The sequence below is a fragment of the Lagenorhynchus albirostris genome, chromosome 14, assembly GCF_949774975.1.
Source record: "Lagenorhynchus albirostris chromosome 14, mLagAlb1.1, whole genome shotgun sequence".
NCBI classification, from domain to species: Eukaryota; Metazoa; Chordata; class Mammalia; order Artiodactyla; family Delphinidae; genus Lagenorhynchus; species Lagenorhynchus albirostris.
The window spans coordinates 37,055,390-37,079,009 of NC_083108.1; the positions used below are offsets into that span (position 1 = coordinate 37,055,390).

At 36.1% G+C, this 23,620-nt stretch overlaps 1 protein-coding gene across 2 annotated transcripts in view; it reads right to left on the bottom strand.

Annotated features, from left to right (window-relative positions):
* The window catches only part of KIAA1328 (KIAA1328 ortholog), a 396,831-nt gene that overhangs the window by 75,564 nt on the left and 297,647 nt on the right, over positions 1-23,620 (bottom strand). For both annotated transcript variants that reach the window (XM_060121098.1, XM_060121099.1), the window contains exon 9: positions 5,459-5,640. In XM_060121098.1, the coding sequence (XP_059977081.1) occupies positions 5,459-5,640 (182 nt within the window). The remainder of the gene's footprint in view (positions 1-5,458; positions 5,641-23,620) is intronic.

Genomic DNA, 23,620 nt, shown 5'->3' on the forward strand with positions numbered 1-23,620 from the left:
CACCTGGAACTTGGCTGCCATCTACAAGACGGCTGCCATGCTGTGGAAGGGGGCAGGGCAAGGATAAATTAAAACTTTATTAAGTTCTCCTATCATGTTTCAGTGGCCTTTTTTTCCGGTTAAGAATTTGCTTGGTTTCCATAAATCATTCACCATCTTTCAGAGCTCTGATAATGCTGGTTCTGACAGTATGTGCCAGGTTTTTCAGTGTTTCTGGCAAGGGACAAGCCCCTGGAAGTCCCTACTCTGCCATTTTTGCTGACATGCTCCTGACTCATTTATGACACTAGTATAACTCTGATACCAAACCTGACAAGGTCATTACAAAAAAAAGGATATTACACACCAATATCTCCCAATTAGTGTAATTCATCAAATTAACAGAATAAGGAAGAAAACACATGATCATCTCAATAGGTGCAGAAAGAAAAGATCTGATGAAATTTAACACTCATTACGACAAAGGCTCTCAGCAAATGAGGAGGGAACTTTCTTAACCTGATAAAAGGCATTTACAAAAAGCCTACAGCTAAAATCATACTTAATGGTGAAAGACTGTCTGCCTTCCCTATGACAGTGGGAACAAGGCATGAAGTCCACTTTTACCATTTTATTCTACATTGTAACAGAAGTCCTAGAGAGTACAGTGAAATAAGAAGAAGAAATAAAAGGCATAAAAAAATTGGAAAGAGAGTAACTGTTATGGACTGAATTGTGGTGTCACCCTCTACCCCCCCAGCAATTCATATGCAGAAGTCCTAACCCCCAGTACAGCTCAGAATGGGACTGTATTTGGAGACAGGGCCTTTAAAGAGGTAATTAAGGTCAAATTAAGTCATATGGGTGGCCCCTAATCCAACATGACACTTTGTCCTTGTAAGAAAAGGGAGACACACCAAGAATGCACATTCACAGCAAAAAGGGCATGTGAGGACACACTGAGAAGGCAGCCATCTGCAAACCAAGGAGAGAGGCCTCACGGGGAATGACTGGAAAGGAACGTGAGGAAGTTTTCATGAATAATGGAAATGTACTATTTCTTAATTATGTAGGTATATCCAATTGTCAAGGCTTATTAAACTGTACTATTAAGTCCTGTGCAATTTTATTGTATATAAATTAAACCTCAATTAGAATAAAAGAAAATGAAAAAAACCCCACAGTTTTCTTGCCTCTCAAGCAGTGCTGTTTTTAAGACCCCACTCTACTGACTTTCTTTGACATTACCAATCAGCATTAGGACTTTAAAGGGACCAGCACATACACTTCTTAAGCCACTAAATCATTGCAGGGACTGAGGTCAAAAGGTCTAATTGATTAGATCCTTGTTGTGGGAAAATGGGGCAAGGACACAAAAAGAAAAATTAATATTTATACAGTCAACCCTTGAACAACGTGAGGGTTAATGCGAGTGTAACTTAGAGTAGGCCCTCCGTATAGGCGGTTCCTCCACATCCGTGGATTCAATCAATCATGGACTGTTTAGAACTGCAGTATTTACTACTGAAGAAACTCCGCATGTCAGTGGACTCGGCAGTTCAACCCTGAGTTGTTCAAGGGTCAACTGTAATATATTAATTCATTAAACAAATACATTACGAGCACCTACCACATGTTAAGCAACATTCAAGGAAATGGGGAAACAAAAGTGAACATAAGGAGTGCTTATATTCTCATGGGAGAAGACACAAAACATACATAATAAGCAGGTAAATTATTTAGTATTTTGAGATACTTGTATTGCAGAGGATAGGAAATGTAGAGCCTCTGGTTCAAGTTACTATTCGATATATAGCAACTTCAACTCTGAATGTTAGTCTCTTGCGTTTGAAGTTTTTTTTGAGTGGGCTGGGCAGGACGATTTAATCTACGTGTTTAGGTTTATTCATAGCTCTGTACTATGCTTGTCTGCTGTGTTTTAATGATAAAGGTATCAATTTTTAACAAATCTTTTAGCTCAGACTACTGGGAACCAGAAGTAATATATTGTGGTATCCTTTCTAATGATTAAACATATAATGATAATGCTAACAATAAAAGAAACATAAATAAATGTTCCTTAGAGGCAAGATGGAAATGGTTTCTGTACTTTAGATACTCCTACTTGCTTATTTCTTTAATCAGAACTGCAATATTAATCCAACATGGGCTACAAATAACGCTCACATCGTTGCAAGCACAGGCTCACGTAGAGGAACAACTAGGAGCTTCAGAGATTATTTCTCACTTCAGATCATTCCTTCATTTCCAGTAAAAGAAAAATGTGTTTGGGAGTCTCTCAGGGAGTCTCAACCAGTGACAGCTGCTGTATATTATATAACCTATAAAACCCCGAAAGACAAAATGAAGGGCATGGTCAATACCATCAGGTAAATCCAACTTACTGTAGGTTCAGCCTCTCTCATACCCTCTCAAAGTGTTAAGGGGAGTCAGAGATCGATGTCAGAGAAATAAACAGGAGGTAGCTCTAAATGTAATATTGGGCTTTTAGTATTGGGTTAGTATTTTCCTAATTAATTCTGGAACATGTGTGCTCAGTGGCCTCACAACCTCTGCCAGCCCATCAGCGTAACAGGAAAAAATATTCTCCCAGCTTTGAGGGCTCTTATAAAAGAGAGTCAGTGATTGTTCAGGAAGGGGAGGTTCTAGGCAAGCTAGGAGAGAATAAAAATACTGCTGTGTAGGAAGGAAAAAAGAAGAATGAAGATTGGGTATTTTTAGATTTATGCCTTTGGCTTAAAAGTTCTTGACTCAAGTTTGGATTTTCCTAAGTAATGTCCCCTTGTTCCACAGAGCTCAATAAAAGCAACTAAGACAGAACATTCGAAGCATCTATGACTGGAAAACTATTTATATTTTAAGCATAATTCTGACAATACTGTACTGTACTGATATTTTTGCAATCACAAGGTTATTTCTTGAGACAAGAATCAGGTCTGTTTTTTTTTTTTTTACATGTTTAGTATTAATAAAGTCGACAGAATGGTGAGGAGGATAGGAGAGGTAAAGGAGAAAGAGACTGATAATAAAGATTAATGGTCCTTCAGTAAATGTCCTATGTAGTACTTAATGATTAAAGGACAACAAAAGTAACAAAGGATATAAAACAGAATAATAATATATTTTAAAACTTAGACATCCTAAAGAGAGGAAAGCAATTAAGGAGATGCTAAACCAAGCAGTGTAACTTAGGTAATTGGTGTCAGGTCATTGACTCATGCTAAACAGGGGGTCCAATCCTGCTACAGCACACCTTGGAAAGTTGGTCTCCCACAAAAAATGCCAATGCAATAACTTTGCCCTGTACTGTGATCTGTGTATACCACCAGCTCTGCAACGGGCAGAATGGCTCAAAGGGGCAGTTTTAGCTCCTCAATGATCAGGTATACCATAATTTTGCTAATGGCTCCATATTAGAATAAAAGAAGAGAAAAATACAAGATAGTATTTCTTATTAGTAGAAGAGAAAGTTAATAGTTGCTGTGAATACTTGAAACAAAACCCTTTTAAAAAGATGAAAAATTTTCCATTTTTCTCACTATAATGCTACAACCCTCCCCACCCCCCAAAAAAAGAGAAGGAAAAAAAAAAACTAATGAAAAAAAATAAAACCATGAGTGAAAACTGTTCTTGAAAACTGCAGAATTATAACAGCTTTCTGTTGGTTAAATTGATTGGTATAGTAACATTATAAAATGACTATTAGGATTCATTGTGCACAACAGAAAGTGCTGAAATGTCAGCAGACTACACAGCAAAAAGTAATGGGTTCTGAACCCCTGTTAGTCCAAAATTATTTTGTTTCAAATTAGAAATTGATTTTTTTTTTTGGACAAAAGCCCTTTCTAGACTTCCGGCTTCTGTAGCTGGGCCTGGGAGAGATTAACCTCCACCATGGCCAGGGCTGGCTTGATGATACCTTTCTCAAAGTGCCTTTTCAATTGCAGTTTTCTAATGTTGCTGCGGTCTCAACCAATAACACAAGTTATTTGTCCCTTTGCTATCACACTGTATTTTTCTCATTTTGCTATTTTATTTTACTGCTGACACACAATACAAATTTATTGTCAAGTTAATAGAAGACTATGTTGAGCCTTGCAGTGTAACTACCGCACCAATACTGACTGGTTCTCCACTCTCCAAAGTGCAATGACTAAGAATAGAGGGAGCCAAAAGTAAGAGTTTCCCATCTCTGAAGGCCTATTAATAGAGAAAGTAGAGAAGATTCCATCTCAGATACTAAGTCTCCTCAATTTCATTTTTGTTTCTGTTAGCAAAGTCTAAAAAGACAGAAGTTGTTCTAAGTTGTCCTAAAACAACAGAGGTCTGCAGAACTTTTGCCCTATGTCAAACAAAAATGTACCTTTGCTTTTGTTTCAAATTGTGGATAGTCTCCCTTCTGAAGCCTGGACTAATTATCATCTCTCAGTTATCTGGGAGAGGACTAAGCGATTTCTAGATTAATCATAATTAAAACCAAAAAACATGACAAAGTTGGCAGCTCATGAGGAATGGCAGAGAGTGGTATACCTGTAAGATCTCATAAAGCACTGCTCAATTCTCACATAAATAAATGTGAAAGTGGTTAGAGAGATTATGAAAAGTTGGTTGATTACCACTAGCAGTGGGCAGTGCTAGCTAGCCCAGTAAAATAAGAGGTAAACAAGGAGGAAATCAGGGTAAATGGTTGTGAGCAGGAACAAAAGATGTCTGGGAAAGAGGCGTGAGCAGAAGGGGGCTCTGAGAACTTTTGTGCCCTTTGTTTTCTGTACATCATTTCTGACTGATGAAGCTCAGACTTGTTCCATTCTGTCCCAGAGTCCCTCCTTTAATGATTCCAGGAGAGATTTAAGCCAAAAGTCACTCCAGAAACAACTGAGAAATGCAATTAAATTTGACTGCCTCACTCAACCTTTCACATAGTTATTTATAATTGATTTCTTTTAAAATATCTACGATATATAAAATAGGAAGGATTATTGGCACTTCAAAGACTGCTAGGCAATATAGGCTTAAGACGTATGAGATTCTGTTTTAGACGCAATGACCTCTCCTCCACCCTCCTTGTATTTCCAGTTAATCGAGGATTAACTGTAGTTATTAGAGTTTACTTTCCCAGCAAAGATTTATGTTCAGTTTCTTGTCCTCTTTATTTGCTTTAAGCATTATTTTATGTCTATGACCACATTTACTGCTTAATAATTCTTGCAGTTTGCTGTTTGCAAAAAGAGGGACACATTAGACAGTTTCTCATGTGAGTGTTCTAAGAGAAATGTTGATGCAATTCACTGATCTAGGTGACATGCTACCTTTGGCCTTGCAGGCCCATGTCAGTCTGTAACACATTTAACTCTTGTTCAGGATTATAGGAAATCATCTGGAGTTCATGGCTAGCAGCCATCAGCAACCAACTGCCCCCAAGAGCTTCCCGTTTTGCTACTACAGATGCTGAGCTTACCTCTTTGGGGTTGATATGCATCTTTCTTTTGACCTGTCCACAGGGCATCATCTTCCATATGTGACTGAAACCCAACTGTCTTCTTCTCCCTTCTATTCTCTCCATTATTAGTGAAGTCTTGGTACTTTTTGCTGGATGATGATGTTCCAAGCGTCCAGCCATCACATTTTGACTTCAATAAACTGAAAAGAATAAACATTTATGAGCTGTAGACAGCACGGCAGGGGGTATAGATCACACAAAGGCATATACATTCAGTATGAATTGAAATGCAATTCACGGCAATAGAAACTTTCTTTTTCTTATCTTTTATTGATGTATAATTTAAATAATTTACTGAAGGTCTATTTTGTGTTCTGCCAAAACAATTTTGGAGAAGAAATGGTTTTTATCCTCAAAAAGTTTATATTTGGGGTTGGGGAAATGAGACTCAGACCCTAAAACTGCTAATAAAGCCATAGAGTATGACTAAGAACCAGAGTATCTGTAAAAATAAAAAGTATGCTAAAACAAGACTTGCATAACTAAAATGTTTCCGAGTACTAAAAATGAATAAGGGATGAAAATATCACCAATTTGCTTCAAAATGTATTTGTGTTTCTCATTTTCAATTGTTATAGTATTTATTATGTACTCAGGGTATGTGAGGAATAGTACTATAGTGCTTGTGGGAGAATTCGTCTCTGTCCTCACATAATTTCATTATAAAGTCAACAAGGCAAATATGGAGTAAAAGAAATTTTAATGAAAATAAACACATGTGCATATGTTTTTCTCTCCAGTGAAATATGTTCCCACCATTAGCACAATTCCTCTTATAACATTTTATTTTTTAGAGAGAAATGTTATGATGATGTGTATCCCTTACTATTCTACCAGCCCCTTCCTTCTAATTTAAGTTCACCATAGACTCATGATACTTCAGTTTTGTCTTCCCCATGACCATAAACAAGGTGAAAATTAAAATGAAGAAAAATAATTTATTCAAAAAGTAACATTCTAAAAACTAGGATATTTAAACTCCCCAGCAGCAGAGGCAATCTCTAGACAAGAATAGGTTGATGGAATATTACTGGATCCATTATGAATGCTAGGTGGCCCTTGACCAGGTTTGAAATCACATAAACCCATCAAAGTCACTGGGCTCCTTTTGTGTGGATCAGAATTTTTAGTAATGTTTGCTCACATCATAATTTATTAATAAAAGCCAATACATTAAATGGTTTTATGTTCAGAGTGGTGAAAATAAACAAACTATTAGCTGTATGGCTTTACAGGGGAATAAAGCAGTGTATTAAATTTATACACTTAAAATTTTTTTTACCAGAACCCAAGGATCACTTTCCCTTGTGGACCTACCAGTGGATGCATATCTTAGCTAATGTAACTTCTACTCATGGGACAGGAAAATACAGAGAATAAAACTGTATTACTGTTAATGAAAGATAAGTTTACCTCAACCCAGAAGTCCCAAACCCTGGCAAATCCAACAATGACATCTCTACTTGTTCTTACAGAAAAGTTAATGTGACCAAGACTACTGGGTTTCCCAAAATCATACATTCTCAGGTCAGCCAAGCTCCCAATACTAGCCAATGTTGATCACTCCCAATACTGAATAGTTCCTTCCATTTTACACAGAAGCTTGTCTGTACCTTTATTCCAAATCCCATCCTGGGAACCTGGGTTCTAATTTCCCTGAAATAAAGATGACTATATAAAAAAATTTCTTCTTTCATTTGCATTTATTTCCAACTTTACCCATCTACTATTCTTCTATTAACATCTCAGAAGGAAATCACACCTTTTACTCATACTCTTGATACCATTTTGGCCCCTTCCCTCTGTGACTATGGCCTGCCAATCATCTCCTTTTCTTATAGCTTACAAACTCCTCCTCTCAAATGAATTCTCTCCTAGGATTACAAATAAGACTAGACTTTCCATTAAAAATCAAAACCTAAATCTAAATCCCAAAACTATCCCTTAAGTGGAAAAGTATAATAATACTCAGTGTCAGTGAGAGTGTTGGGACAGGAGGATTTTAGTATAGTACTAGGGAAACTGCAAATTGGGATAACCCTTATCTGAGTGATTTGTCACTACAAAATAAAAGTGCACCTAACCTCCTACAATTTCACTTTTAAGAAGTTACCCTATAGAATTACATAAACAACAGTGGAATTAGAAAATTTTCTCACACTACATACAAAAATAAATCCAAAATGGATTGAAGACCTAAATGTAAGACTGGAAGCCATAAAACTCCTAGAAGAAAACATAGGCAGAACACTCTTTTGACATAAATCATAGCAATATTTGTTTTGGATCTGTTTCTAAAGGCAAAGGAAATAAAAGCAAGAATAAATGAATGGACCTAATTAAACTTAAAAGCTTTTGCACAGCAAAGGAAACCACTGAAAAAATGAAAAGACAACCCACTGAATGGGAGGAAATATTTGCAAATGACGTGACTGATAAGGGGTTAACAATCAAAATATATAAACAGCTCATACAACTTAACATCAAAAAACCCAAACAACCCAATTTAAAAAATGGGCAGAAGATCTGAATAGACATTTTTCCAAAGAAGATATACAGATGGTCAACAGGCACATGAAAAGACATCGCTAATCATCAGAGGAATGCAAGTCAAAACTACGATGAGATATCACCTCATACCTGTCAGAATGGCTATCACCAAAAAGACAACAAACAACAAATGTCGGCAAGGATGTGAAGAAAAGGGAACCCTTGTATACTGCTGGTGGGAATGTAAATTGGTGCAGCCTCTATGAAAAACAATATAGAGACTTCTCAAAAAGCTAAAAATAGAACCAACATATGATCTAGCAATTTCACTCTTGGGTATACATCTGAAGAAAACGAAAACACTAATTTGAAAAGATGCATGCACCCCATTGGTCATAGCAGCATTATTTACAGTAGCCAAGCTATAGAAGCAACCTAAGTGTCCATCAACAGATGAATGGATAAAGAAGATGTGGTATATATATACAACGGAACACCACCCAGTCATAAAAAAAGAATGAAATTTTGCCATTTACAACAACATGGATGTACCTGGAGGGTATTATGCTCAGTGAAATAAGTCAGACAGGGAAAGACAAATGCTATATGCTATCACTTATATGTGGAACCTAAAAATTAAAACAAATGAATGCCTATAACAAAATAGAAACAGATTCACAGATAGAGAGAACAACTAGTGGTTACCAGTGAGGAGAGGGAAGAGGAGAGGGGCAGGATAGGGGTACAGGATTAAGAGGTACAAATTACTATGTATAAAATAAGTAAGCTACAAGTATATATTGTACAACACAGGGAATACAGTCTGTTTTATAATAACTATAAATGGAACATAATCTATAAAACTTCTGAATCACTGTCTCATACACCTGAAACTAATACAGTATTGTAAATAAACTATACCTTAATTTAAAAAAATAAATAGGGACTTCCCTGGTGGTGCAGTGGTTAAGAATCCACCTGCCAATGCAGGGGACATGGGTTTGAACCCTGGTCAGGGAAGATCCCACATGCCATGGAGCAACTAAGCCCATGCTCCACAACTACTGAGCCTGTACTCTAGAGCCCATGAGCCACAACTACTGAGCCCGCGTGCCACAACTACTGAAGCCCGGGTGCCTAGAGCCTGTGCTCCGCAACAAGAGAAGCAACCGCAATGAAAAGCCCATGCACTGCAACGAAGAGGATCCCCCACTTGCCACTACTAGAGAAAGCCGGTGCGGAGCAACGAAGACCCAATGCAGCCAAAATAAATAAATAAATAAAATCCTACTATCATCATTTATAAAATAAATAGAATAAATGAAAACAGAAAAAAAGAATGAGGTAGTTCTCTATACTACTGTGAATAAACTTCATGACATACTATTAAGTAAAAAAAGGGCAATTTGCAATAATAGAATATATAATATGATCTCATTTTTGTAAAAACAAAAATATGCAAAAAATATTTTTTAAGTTCTGGATGGATAAATAACAAATCAGAAAAGTAGAACAGAGTTACTGAGGGAACGATTTTTATAATTTAATTTATATACTTCTGAATGTTTAAATTTCTTCCAATAGGCATGCACTTCCGTAATTATAAAACAAAAAAATTCACCATCTCCTTTATGTTACCATCTTCTCTCCTTCCCTTCTTTGCCAAACTTCTAGAAAACAATAATTTTAACAGATATGCCTACTAAAACTATTTTTTAAAGAACAAATCTAGTGGCGTATTCTCTTTCAACCATCTTGCTTGTTATAAGACTACTTCACAGCAACTGACTCCTTCCTTAAAACTTATTTCCCTTGGAGTTCATGACATATATCTTGATTGGTTTTCTAGTTTTAGGAGGCTGCTGCTCATATTCTTTTATTGGGAGCTCTTGTACTTCCCTTCCCCTAAATGCAGACATTCCTGATGATTCTGCCCTTGTCCTTCTTCTCTTCCTCCCTTAGCACTTTCTTAGTGATCCCTGTCACACCACTGTATCTTCAATTATGATTTCTAAATAGATTCATCTAGCCCACAATGTTCTCCAAAACTGCTGACCTCTTCAAGTATCTGTTGAAAAGCTGTGAAGAGATGCCTTGTCCTACCTCCCAAAACCAACTCACGCTAAAGCAATGAATAATCTTTATCTTGAAACCTGTTCCTTTATCTGTTTCCATTCTCATTTAATGTATCACCATCCTCCCTGCTACTCAGATGAAAAACTTCAGCTGTCTCAAATTCTGCTTTCCTTATTCTTGTTCAATAAATTGCCAAATCAATCATTCATTTATATATTCCTTAGCTATTTATTGAGGACATATTCATATGTATGAAGGGACTGGGGTGGGCAAATAGGGAAAAGAAATATTTACTGAGGACTTGTTATGTGCTAGGTGCTAGGTATACAAACCAGCAAGATCTGGTTCCTGCTCTCCAAGTGATTTTAATGGCGGAGACAGACATGGAAACAGATTTTTTTTAATATGATATGATACAAGTTATGACTCAGGAATATGTGTGGTGTTTAAGGAAGCACAAAGGCAGGGCATCTAACTGTATTTGAATAACTGAAGGGAAATTCCTGAAGCTTTCAAACTAAGTCTTGGTGGATAAGCAGGGGATAAGGAAGGATAGTAGGATGGAAGGCAGAAGAGAATAGTATTAGCAACTATACTAATTAGTAAAACTTCAGCATATATTTTGAGCAAGTTAAATCATTTGGTATACTGTTAACTGTTATAGCATTGAGTTTGGGGTATTGGGTGGGGAGAAGTGTGAGGTGAAGCAAGACAGATGGGCTGGGTCAGAACATAAAAGGTTTGGTTTTCCATGTCAAGGGGCTTGAACTTTATTTTGTCGGCAAAATAAAGTCATTGAAGGGCTCTAAGGAGAAAAATGACATGATACAACTTGAATTTATGAAGAATTGCCCTGGCACAATTTAGAGAATGGATTGGATGAGTGGGAAGGCTGCTGAAATAGCTGTGATGAGAGATGATGAGGGTCTAAATAGAGAAGCAGTGGTAGGAATGGGAAAGAGACAACTTTTAAAATACACTTAGGATTTAAAATTGGCAGAACTTGATATGTGTTTGAATGTGAAAAGTGAGGGACAGGAGTGAGAGAGAATGAGTGGCAGAATTTGGGTGGATAAGCAATATAGAGAAGGTGGTGGTGGGGGGATTAAATGTAGCTTGAGGTGCCTATGAAGCATCTGGAAAGATATTTCAAGAGAGCAATTGGATCAATAACCCTGCAGTTTTTTGCTTGTTGGCTGACTGACTTGAGAAAGCATGTGCTTTACTTTCAATTTCATTGGTGAAGGAGGAGGTAAATTCATTCCTGTAGGTGAAAGAAATGGGTATTGAGAAAAGTGATGATTTAGAGAAGGTATTTAGGGAATTCAAGGTAAAAATGACCAAGAACAAAAACAAGACTGTCCTGCAACGTTTAGGGCTATAACAGAATTAGAAATCATAAATTTGTATCTGGGCTCAGGTACACAGAGGTAAAAGCAGAGAAAGCAGCCTGAGAGCTTGATCCAGGGTTAGGATTTTTTGTATAGGGTGTGGCAGACTAGAGGTCAAGGGAAACTTGTATGCTAATAAGGGAATAGTTTAGGTCAACCATTTGGTCCAGAATGTACATGGGGAAGAAAGTGAGACAAAGAGGGGCCTGAAAGACTGGAAAAAAAAGGGGAGAAATGAAGGATTTAGATGTCTCTTTAAGATAAAACAAAACAAGAAAAACAAACAAAACACTTGGTATAGTCTATATGAGAAATGAGAACATGAACAGACCCAAGTGAAAGAGGTAAACTATAAAGGGAGTACCAGTCAGTGATTTCTGAGATGGAACCACAGCAGGGGGAAGCAAGCTCCGGATGTGGCCAGGGACAATACGGCTAAAGAAAACGAGTGTACCACGGAAGACAAATCTCTTTAGCTATGGCAACGGAGAGATCAACCACGTGAATACTGGAATCTCACAGAATGGGGTTAGGAGACGTGGGGGAGGAAGTGACTGAGTGGATGTCAAATTCCTAGTGAGATCACAATGGAAAACAAAGAAAAGGAAGGAGGGACTGTAAGGCCAGATATACTGAGATTCACATAAACAAGGAGGTTCACTAGAGAGTAAACTAGTTAAAAGTTTGAGATGTTGGAATGAGGAGAACAGGAAATGCTGGCACTACTGTCTCTGTTGTTTGCCAAATGTGACAGAAAGAATGGCCTGGATAGTAGCATTCTCAGAAAAGATGCCAAATTTAGGCAGTGATTCACAGCCTGCTATACATTAAAATTACGTGGGAAAATTTTTAAAAGAGTGATGGGCTGTCCTACCCATTCTTAGAAATGGAATGAATCCATCTGGAGTGAGCTGCATTATGTGCCTCCCTCTCTCACCCTCTCTTGTCCTTTTTTTTTAAAGCTCCACAGGTAATCCCAATGTCCAGTCAGTGCTGAAAATCACTAACTTATGGCCAAGAATGAAAATATTTTTTGTGTGTGAAAAGGTTGAGGATGAAAAGAGTTTATTTTCTATGAAATAGGTGTTTGGTAAGGCACCTTTAGGAAATCCTGGGGTAGCAGGAAGGAAAGGGGTGTTAGGGAAGGAAAGGTAGACTTTTAAGAGAATGAAAGTACAAGAGAGAAAAATCAATACAAATTATTCAAATTTTGGCATGAGTCACTTAACAAAAAATGAAGGGGAACACGTCCTCGATTTAGAAGACTATAAAATCTAGGATGGGGAAACATGTATTAAATCTTTCCTTCCTTTTTCCAGTGGCCAAATTTGGGTGCTAGTCATGCCATGTCTAAACAATTGCTATATCATCCAGTTTCTGGCTCAGTCATGGAGTCAGCTATTTCTTCAAGATCTAGTATCTTTTAGTTAAAAAAAAAAAAAAAAAAAAAAAAGCTAACGGAATTGGATTATCACTGTTCCTAAGTTCGCATAGAGCAAGAGACTATATGCATGTATGTATGTATATACACATGTTTATTTATATATCTAGAAATATATTGAAAATCATGAGTTTACACTAATGTCTTCAATTCCAAACCAACAGGGTTCACTTTAGTTTTCTACCTTTCCGTATATGTAACTCCATTCTGTAACAGTGAAGAAACTTGGCTACCATTTTCCTTAATACAATTACTTACTCATTTTGTATGAAAACCGTATTCCATCACCACTGCCATGATCCCTTCCCCTCCCTCCCTTGTCAGTCACCACCACATCACTCTGGGTGTTTCTGCCAACACACCTCTGTATAGGCACTCTCCCCACTAAGCTCTGAGTGGGCTACCTCTGCTGTGAGAAAGCCCTCCTATCTCAGGCTCTCAAGACCCCATGCATGGCTGACCTCCACATGGATACCATCCTCATTTTGTTCAAGCTCCAACACCCTACACCAATACAATCACCAGGATGAAAGCACTCCCCACCCTGCACAAGCTCTGACATTCAGTGCCAAGCTGCCCTCCTCTGTGGATCAAGCTCCAACCCCATGATCAAATAAATTTGGGATATGATGTTAGGCTGGGTTCAGGTTAATTTTTTTCATATCTATATGCAGTATATCCAGCATTATTTATTTAAAAGACTTTCCTTTTTCCACAGAATGCTTCATACCTTTGTCAAAACGCAGTCAAACATATGACTGTGTGGGTCTATTTCTGGACTCTATTCTCTTCCATTGATAAATAGCTAATATATAGCTATCATATGAAAATAAATTTGATTTTTATAAATTGAACTTGAACTCTGTGGTTGTGTTAAATTGACTTAATAATTCTAGCAGTTTTGGGGTAGGTTCCTTAGGATTTTTCTATGTAGACAATCATATTATTTAACAATAAAGACAGTTTTACTTATGTATTTCTAATATTTTTCATGCCCAATCACATCAGCTAGGACTTCTAGTACAATGCTGAATAGAAGTGGTAAGAGAGAACATCCTTACCTTATTCCTAAGTGTTCATCACTAAAGAGATGTATCTTTATCTATATGCTCTATCTGATTTCTAGCTTGATAAGAAGTCATTTTTAAAAAATGAGCATTGGAAGAGTTTTGTGCATCTGTTTGAAAAGGTGTTTTTCTTCCTTACTATGTTAATATGGCAAATCACATTGATTGATCTTCAAATGTTAAGCCAACTCTGCGTTCCTGGGATAAACTCTATTTAGTCAAGCTGGATTATATATATATTTATATATTCCAGGACTTAATTTGCTAATATTTTGTTAAGGAACTTTTTTTGTTTTGCATTTATGTTCATGAGGAAGATTAGTCTGTCATTTCTTTTCTTCTCATGCTTTTACCTGTTTTAGGTATCATAAAAGGAGTTGGGAAAAGTTCTTTCTTCGTCTAGTCCAATGGTTCTCAAGTGGGGTAGAAGAAGAGGATTTTGCCACACAGGGGACATTTAGCAATGTCTGGAGGGTTTTTGATTGTCACAGTTGTGGGGGTTGCTAATGGGTAAAAGAGAGGGATGTTGCTAAACATCCTGCAATGTACGGGACAGACCACCATCACCCCACAACCTCACCCCAAGCTATTATCTGGTCCAAAATGTCAAGAGTACCAAGGCTGAAAAACTCTGCTCTAGTCTTTGAAAGAATTTGTGTAAGATTGATATTTCTTCTTTAGGTGTTTGGTAGAATTCATGAGTGAAGTCTTATGGGATTGTGATTGTAGTTTTATTCATGGGACATTTCTTAATTAAAAATTAAATTTGTTTAACAGAGGGATATTCAGATTCTCTACTTTTTTGGTATCAATTTTGGTATATCATCAATTTCAAGGAATTTATATCATTTAAGTTATCAAACGTGCTTACAAAAATTATTCATAATATTCTTTAATTACTTTAAAAATATCGTTAGAATCTATGGTGATATCTTCTTTTTCATTCCTGATACTGATCATTTGTTTTCCTCTCAATAATTGTTGATCATCTTGAAAAGGCTTATTGATTTTATTTACATTTTCAAAAAGTCAACTTTTAGCTTTACAGATTTTCTCGATTGCCTGTTTTCTTTTTCACTGTAAGACTTAACAAACATTGGCTGCTACAATGATGAAAGCAGAATATAAATACAGAAATAATACAAATTGGGCAATGCTGAGAGAACCTGGAGTTCTGGCCCAGAATGGAAGATACTGTTAATGTCCCCTGAGACACTAGAAAGTCCATATCCTGGATAAAGCCTTACTGTAAAGCTCTAACAAAGCCTAAAATCAAGCTATAGGAAAATGCACAGGGACAAAAAAGTTTGGAGATTGATTCTTACCAATTTAGAGGGGCTTGGGAAGCACTTCAGGCTTTCCAGAGAACTGTCCTTACAAAGTATATAACCAAACCTATCCAAGTTCAAGGTGAATAGGAGGTGATTGAATTGCCGAGAAGAGCAAAAATCAACATTCTTTAGAGAATGATAATAAAATCCGCATCTCTAAATGTATCATCCATAATACCCAGAGTACAATATAAATTGTCAGACACAAAAAGAAAAAATATGTGATCCATAGTGAAGAAAAATATCAATTAAAATCAGCCAAAAGATGCCCCAAATGTTGTACCTAGCAGATAAAAGACTTTATTTAAACCAGCTATTATAAATATATTGATGGACATAAAGGAGAACATGGTTTAAATGAATGAAAAGACAGGCAGTCTCAGCAGAAAGAGATAGAAACTCTCTGGCTGGAAATTAAAGTGACTGAAATAAAAATTGGAAAATGGAGATGAGAGGTTAAAGAATAAGTGAAATTAATGGAAGAATCAACAAAAATGACCCAATTTGAAGAACATAGGGAAAAAAAGATTGAAGAAAAATGATGAGTCCCAGAGATTTTAGAGACAATATTAAACTGCCTAACAAACATAACTGAAGTTGCAGAAGGAGAAGAGACTGAGAATGGGGTAGAAAAAATATTTGAAAAAATATATGTTAAAGAAACAATGTCAGAATATTTCCAAATTTGATGAAAAAGTTTGACCCACAGATCACAGTCAAACTGTTGAAAACCAAAGATAAAGACAACCTTGCAAACAACCAGATGAAATGTCAATTACATAAAAAATAATGATTTTAACAGTTAACTTCTCATAAGAACAATGAAAGCTAGAAGATAGAACAATATCCTTAAAGTGCTAAAAGGAAAAAACAAAACAAAACAAACCCAAAGTGTCATCCTAGAATTCTGCATCGCATGAAAATATCCTTCAAATAAAGGAGGGAGAAACAACATTTTCAGATAAACAAAAACAGGGAAAATTTGTTGTTAGCAGACCTGCACTTTTGGGTTGAAAGAAAATGATATTAGATGGAAATATGGATCTAAGACATGAAGAGCATCAGAAATAGTACATATGTGAATAAATATAAAACTCTCTATGTTCTTATTCTTCTCTTAATGTCATTAAAAGATATATGAATGTTTAAAGCATGGGATTTATAATGCACTTAGCTGTAATGTATATGACAATAATATCAAAAAGAACGGAGAATATACCTATACAGTATAAAAGTTCTTACAGTCTACATAAAATCACACAATGTTAGTATTATATAATAAGACTTTAATACGTTAGGAAAGCATATTATAATCCCTACAGAAATCACTAAAGGAAATGCAAAAAGGTATAGCTAATAAAATATTAGAGGAATTTTTAAAAAATTGAAAAAAAATTATTATTCTCCCTTTCCCCTCCCGATAAAAGTAGAAAAGGAGAAACAGGAACAAAGAATAGATATGATTAGCAGGAAGGAAAAAAAGAAAAGAAAAATGTTAGACCTAAATCCAATAGTTTCAATAATAAATTAAATCAGACTATACTATAAAGCTACAGTAATCAAGACAGTATGGTACTGGCACAAAAACAGAAATATAGATCAATGGAACAGGATAGAAAGCCCAGAGATAAACCAACGCATATATGGACACCTTATCTTTGATAAAGGATGGAAGAATATACAGTGGAGAAAATACAGCATCTTCAATAAGTGGTGCTGGAAAAACTGGACAGGTACATGTAAAAGTATGAAATTAGAACACTCCCTAATACCATACACAAAAATAAACTCAAAAAATAAACTCAGAATGGATTAAAGACCTAAATGTAAGGTCAGACACTATCAAACTCTTAGAGGAAAACATAGGCAGAACACTCTATGACATAAATCACAGCAAGATCCTTTTTGACCCACCTCCTAGAGAAATGGAAATAAAAACAAAAATAAACAAATGGGACCTAATGAAACTTCAAAGCTGTTGCACAGCAAAGGAAACCATAAACAAGACCAAAAGACAACCCTCAGAATGGGAGAAAATATTTGCAAATGAAGCAACTGACAAAAGATTAATCTCCAAAATTTACAAGCAGCTCATGCAGCTCAATAACAAAAAAACAAACAACCCAATCCAAAAATGGGCAGAAGATCTAAATAGACATTTCTCCAAAGAAGATATACAGATTGCCAACAAACACATGAAAGAATGCTCAACATCATTAATCATTAGAGAAATGCAAATCAAAACTACAATGAGATATCATCTCACACCAGTCAGAATGGCCATAATCAAAAAATCTAGAAATCAATAAATGCTGGAGAGGATGTGGAGAAAAGGGAACACTCTTGCACTGATGGTGGAAATGCAAATTGATACAGCCACTATGGAGAACAGTATGGAGGTTCCTTAAAAAACTAAAAATAGAATTACCATACAACCCAGCAATCCTAATCCCACTACTGGGCATATACCCTGAGAAAACCATAATTCAAAAAGAGTCATGTACCAAAATGTTCATTGCAGCTCTATTTACAATAGCCAGGACATGGAAGCAACCTAAGTGTCCATCAACAGACGAATGGATAAAGAAGATGTGGCACATATATACAATGGAATATTACTCAGCCATAAAAAGAAACGAAATTGAGTTATTTGTAGTGAGGTGGATGGACCTAGAGTCTGTTATACAGAGTGAAGTAAGTCAGAAAAAGAAAAACAAATACCGTATGCTAACACATATATATGGAATCTAAGAAGAAAAAAGAAAAAGGTCATGAAGAACCTAGGGGTAAGATGGGAATAAAGACACAGACCTACTAGAGAATGGACTTGAGGATATGGGGAGGGGGAAGGGTAAGCTGTGACAAAGTGACAGAGTGGCATGAACATATATACACTACCAAACATAAAATAGATAGCTAGTGGGAAGCAGCTGCATGGCACAGGGAGATCAGCTCGGTGGTTTGTGACCACCTAGAGGGGTGGGATAGGGAGGTTGGGAGGGAGGGAGATGCAAGAGGGAAGAGATATGGGAACATATGTATATGTATAACTGGTTCACTTTGTTATAAAGCAGAAACTAACACACCATTGTAAAGCAATTATACTCCAATAAAGATGTTAAAATTAATTAATTAAAGTGAATTAAACACTCAAATCAAATGGAAGGGAGATTGTCAGGCTAGAGAAAAATGCAAATCCCAAGCCATATGTTGTTTACAAGAGTCATACTTTATTTTTATTCTTTTTAACATGTCTATTGGAGCATAATTGCTTTACAGTGTTGCGTTAGTTTCTGTTGTATAACAAGGTGAATCAGTTATATGTATACACATATCCCCACATCCCCTCCCTCTTGCGTTTCCCTCCCACCTTCCCTATCCCACCCCTCTAGGTGGTCACAAAGCACCAAACTGATCTCCCTGTGCTATGCAGTTGCTTCCCACAAGCTACCTATTTTACATTTGGTAGTGTATATATGTCAATGCTAAGGAGTCATACTTTAAATGTAAAAGAATAAATAGGTTGACATAGAGGATGGAAGGTGATAAGCCAAGCAAACAGTACACGTGGAAGGCTAGAGTGATTATATAATGTCAAATAAAGTAGATGTTAAGAAAACGAGTAGAACCAGAGATAAAAAGATATATTTCATCATGATTAAAATATTATATCATGATTAAAGGGGCAAATCATGAAACATCCCTAACAGCCCCAAATATATTTGTATCTAAAATAGTTTCCAAATACACATAGCAAAACTCATAAGGGTAAAGAAGGAAGTAAAGAAATGCACAATCATATTTGGAGATTTTAACATCTCATTATCAATTGATAGGAAAAAAAATGAAAAAAATTTAGTAGGCTACATAAGATCTGAACAACACTACTTGTCAATTTGATTTAATTGACATGTACAGAACATTATACTCAATAGCAGAATATGAATATTTAAAAGTGCACATGGAATATTGACCAAGATAAATCATGTTGAGTCATAAAATAAATTTTAATATATTTCAAAAGAATAAACACTTATAGAGTATGTAACCACAATGGAGTTAAATTGAAAATAAAAAACAAGATATCTAGAAAAATCTAAAGTATTTGGAAGTTTTATAACATACTTCTAAGTAACTCATGGGTCAAAAAAAATCACAAGAGAAACTAATAGCATTTTGAAATGAATGATCACGAAAATACAACCTATTAAGATTTGAGGGATACAGAAGGAAAGTGCTTAAATGCTTTTACTAGAAAAGAAGAAAAGTTTAAAGTCAATGACATAATGGAACTTCCCTGGTGGTCCAGTGGTTAAGATTCCATGCTCCCAATGCAGGCGGCACAGGTTCAATCCCTAGTCGAGGAACTAAGATCCCACATGCTGCACAGCATGGCCAAAAAAAAGAAAGTCAATGACATAATATTCCATTTTATTAAGCTAGAAAAATAAGAACACACTAGATATAAAGCAAGTAGAAAGAAGGAAACAATAAAGAGTAGAAATCCATGAAATAGATAACAATAAAAATACAAAAGAAACATAAAAGTCAGCCCTTTGAAAATATTAATAAAATTGATAAACTCCTAATCCAAGACAAACTAAGAAAAAGGGAAAATTTATGAATATCAAGAATCAGAGAGGGGATATCATTATAGATGCTACAGATAGTAAAAGAATATTAAGGCTATCTCATAAACAACTTTACGCCACCCTATACAATAACTAAGATGAAATGAAATGCACACATTGCTTGGAAAATATAACTGGTTAAAACTGACTCAAGAAGAAACAGGAAATATATGAATAGCCTCATATCTATTAAAGAAATTAAATTCATAATCAAAACATCCCCACAAAGAAAACTGATCAGATAGCTTCACTGGTATATTTTATCATATTTAAGGAAGCGATACTACTAATTTTAGACAAGCTTTCAGTAAATAGAGGAGGAGTGACCTCTTCTCAACTCATTTTATGTTACCATGTGATACCAAAACCTGATTAAGCTATTACAATAAAGTAAAATTACAAACTAGTATCGCTCATGAACACAGACACAAAAATCCTCAACAAAATATTAGCATATCAAATCCAGCAATATATAAAAGGTACTACATCATGGCCAAATGAGTATTTTTCCAAAAGGTAATGTTGGGTTAACATTAAAAAAAGTAAATCCACGTAAACTGTCACATTAAAAGAATAAAGGTGCAAAACCATATGATTATATCAATAAATGTAGGAAAAGCATTTGACAAAATAAAAACTCAGCAAACTAGGGAACTTATTTCACCATGAAAATTCTGTCATACATTACTAGTCCTACAGTTAATGTGTACTACCCTTCTGGAATGTATTTGGCAATATGTAGGTATCAAGAACTATAAAAACGTTCACATAAAAAAAAGGGGGTGGAACTTACTTTAAGCTGATAAAAGGCATCTATCAAAAATCTATATTTAACATTATATTAATTGGTGAATTACTGGATGCCTTTTCCTTGAGAACAAAGCAAGGGTGTCTTCTTTAATCATTTCTCTTTAATATTGTATTGAATGTTCTAGTCAATGAAACAAGTTAAAAATAAGAAACACAAGGCACGAAGCTTGGAAAGGTTTAAAGCTATTATTATGGCTGTTCATGTGATTATGAACTTGAAAATCCTAAGGAATCTACCAAAAAACCCCCCAAAACCAAAAAAACCAAAACAAACAAACCCCCTGCTAGAATACATGCATTTAGCAAGACTGTAGTATATGATGTAAATATTTAAAAAATCAATATTCTTTCTATATACTACTAATAAATTCAATGAAAAAAATGCAAGATTGTTACACTAAAAACTACATAATATAACTGAGTTAAATTTTTAAAGATCTAAATAAATTTAGAGATATACCATATTCATGGATTGTAAAACAATATTTTTAGGATGTAAACTCTCCCCAACTCGATCTAACCACAATTCCACTTCCTTAATAGAAATCAAAAACTGAATCTAAAATGTAAAGAAAAGAAGTTGGAATAGTTAAAAGATTTTTAATAAGAAAAATATTTGGAAGACAATCTAATTTCAAGATTTTTCTATAATGTTAAAGTAATCCAGATTGTGTGACATTGACAGAAGAATGGACATGAAAATGAAGGGAATAGAAATCCATAAATGTGTGTCCATGTGTGTACATATCCAACTGACGTTTGAAAAGGCATCAGGCAATGAACGAAGAAAAAATAGTTTTTTTCAACAAACGGTGCTAGAATAATGGCATATCTGTACAGATAATGAATGAACCTTGAGCCCTATCTCACACCACACAGAGAAATGTATTTGAAATGGATCATAGACTTAAATATAAAGCTATATAACTTCTGTAAGAAAATACAGGAAAATATCATTTTAACCTTGATCAATAAAAAGTTTTGCTCTTCAAAAACACCATTAAGGAAATAAAAGAGCAAGTCATGCCCTGGGAGAAAATATTCACAAAACATATACCTGATGAAGGTTTTATATCCAAATATGCAAAGAATTCTATGTGCAATAATTGAGTTGTTTACCCGATTAAAACTGATTAAATAGAGACTGGTTCAAGATGGCGGAGTAGCAGGACGTGCTCTCACTCCCTCTTGAGAGAGCACAGGAATCACAACTAACTGCTGAACAATCATTGACAGGAAGATACAGGAACTCACCAAAAAAGATACCCTACATCCAAAGACAAAGGAGAAGCCACAGGAAGACGGGAGGAAGGGCACAATCACAATAAAATCAAATCTCATAACTGCTGGGTGGGTGACTCACAAATGGGAGAACACTTATACCACGGAAGTCCACCCACTTGAGTGAAGGTTCTGAGCCCCACGACAGGCTTCCCAACCTGGGGGTTGGGCAACGAGAGGAGGAATTCCTAGACAATCAGACTTTGAAGGCTAGTGAGATTTGATTGCAGGACTTTGACAGGGCTGGAGAAAACAGAGACTCCATTCTTGGAGGGCACACACATGGTAGTGTGTGCATTGGAACCCAGGGAAAGAAGCAGTGACCCTATAGGAGACTGAACCACACCAACCTGCTAGTGTTGGAGGGCCTCCAAAAGAGGCAGGGGTGGCTGCATCTCACTATGAGGACAGAGACACTGGCAGCAGAAGTTCTGGGAAGTATTCCTTGCTGTGAGCCCTCCCAGAGTCTGCCATTAGCACAAACAAAGGGCCTGGGTAGGCTCCAGTTTGGGTTGACTCAGGCCAAATAACCAACAGGGAGGGAACCCAGACCAACCCATCATCAGACAAGCAGATTAAAGTTTTACTGAGCTGTGTCCACCAGAGCAACACCCAGCTCTACCTACCACCAGTCCCTTCCATCAGGAAACTTGCACAAGCCTCATAGATATCCTCATCCACCAGAGGGCAGACAGCAGAAGCAAGAACTACAATCCTGCAGCCTGTGGAACAAAAACCACATTCACAGAAAGATAGACAAGATGAAAAGGCAGAGGGCTACGTACCAGATGAAGGAACACGATAAAACCCCAGAAAAACAACTAAACGAAGTGGAGATAGGCAACCCTCAAGAAAAAGAATAATGATACTGAATAATAATGATACTGAAGATGATCCTGGACATCGTAAGAAGAATGGAGGCAAAGATTGAGAAGATGAAAGAAATGTTTAACAAAGACCTAGAAAAATTAAAGAATGAACAAACAGAGATGAACAATACAATAACTTAAATGAAAACTACAATAGAAGGAATCAATAGTAGAACAACTGAGGCAGAAGAACAGATAAGTGACCTGGAAGACAGAATGGTGGAATTCACTGCTGAGGAACAGAATAAAGAAAAAAGAATGAAAAGAAATGAAGACAGCCTAAGAGACCGTTGGGACAACATTAAACACACCAACATTTGCATTATAGGGGTCCCAGAAGGAGAAGAGAGAGAGAAAGTACGCAAAAAAATATTTGAAGAGATTACAGTCGAAAACTTCCCTAACATGGGAAAGGAAATAGCCATCCAAGTCCAGGAAGCCCAGAGAGTCCCATACAGGATAAACCCAAGGAGAAACATGCCGAGACATATAGTAATCAAATTGGCAAAAATTAAAGACAAAGAAAAAGTATTGAAAGCAGCAAGGGAAAAACGACAAATAACATACGAACTCCCATAAGATCAACAGCTTACTTCTCAGCAGAAACTCTAAAAGCCAGAAGGGAGTGGCATGATATATTTAAAGTGATGAAAGGGAAGAACCTACAACCAAGATTACTCTACCCAGCAAGGATGTAATTCAGATTCGATGGAGAAATCAAAAGCTTTACAGA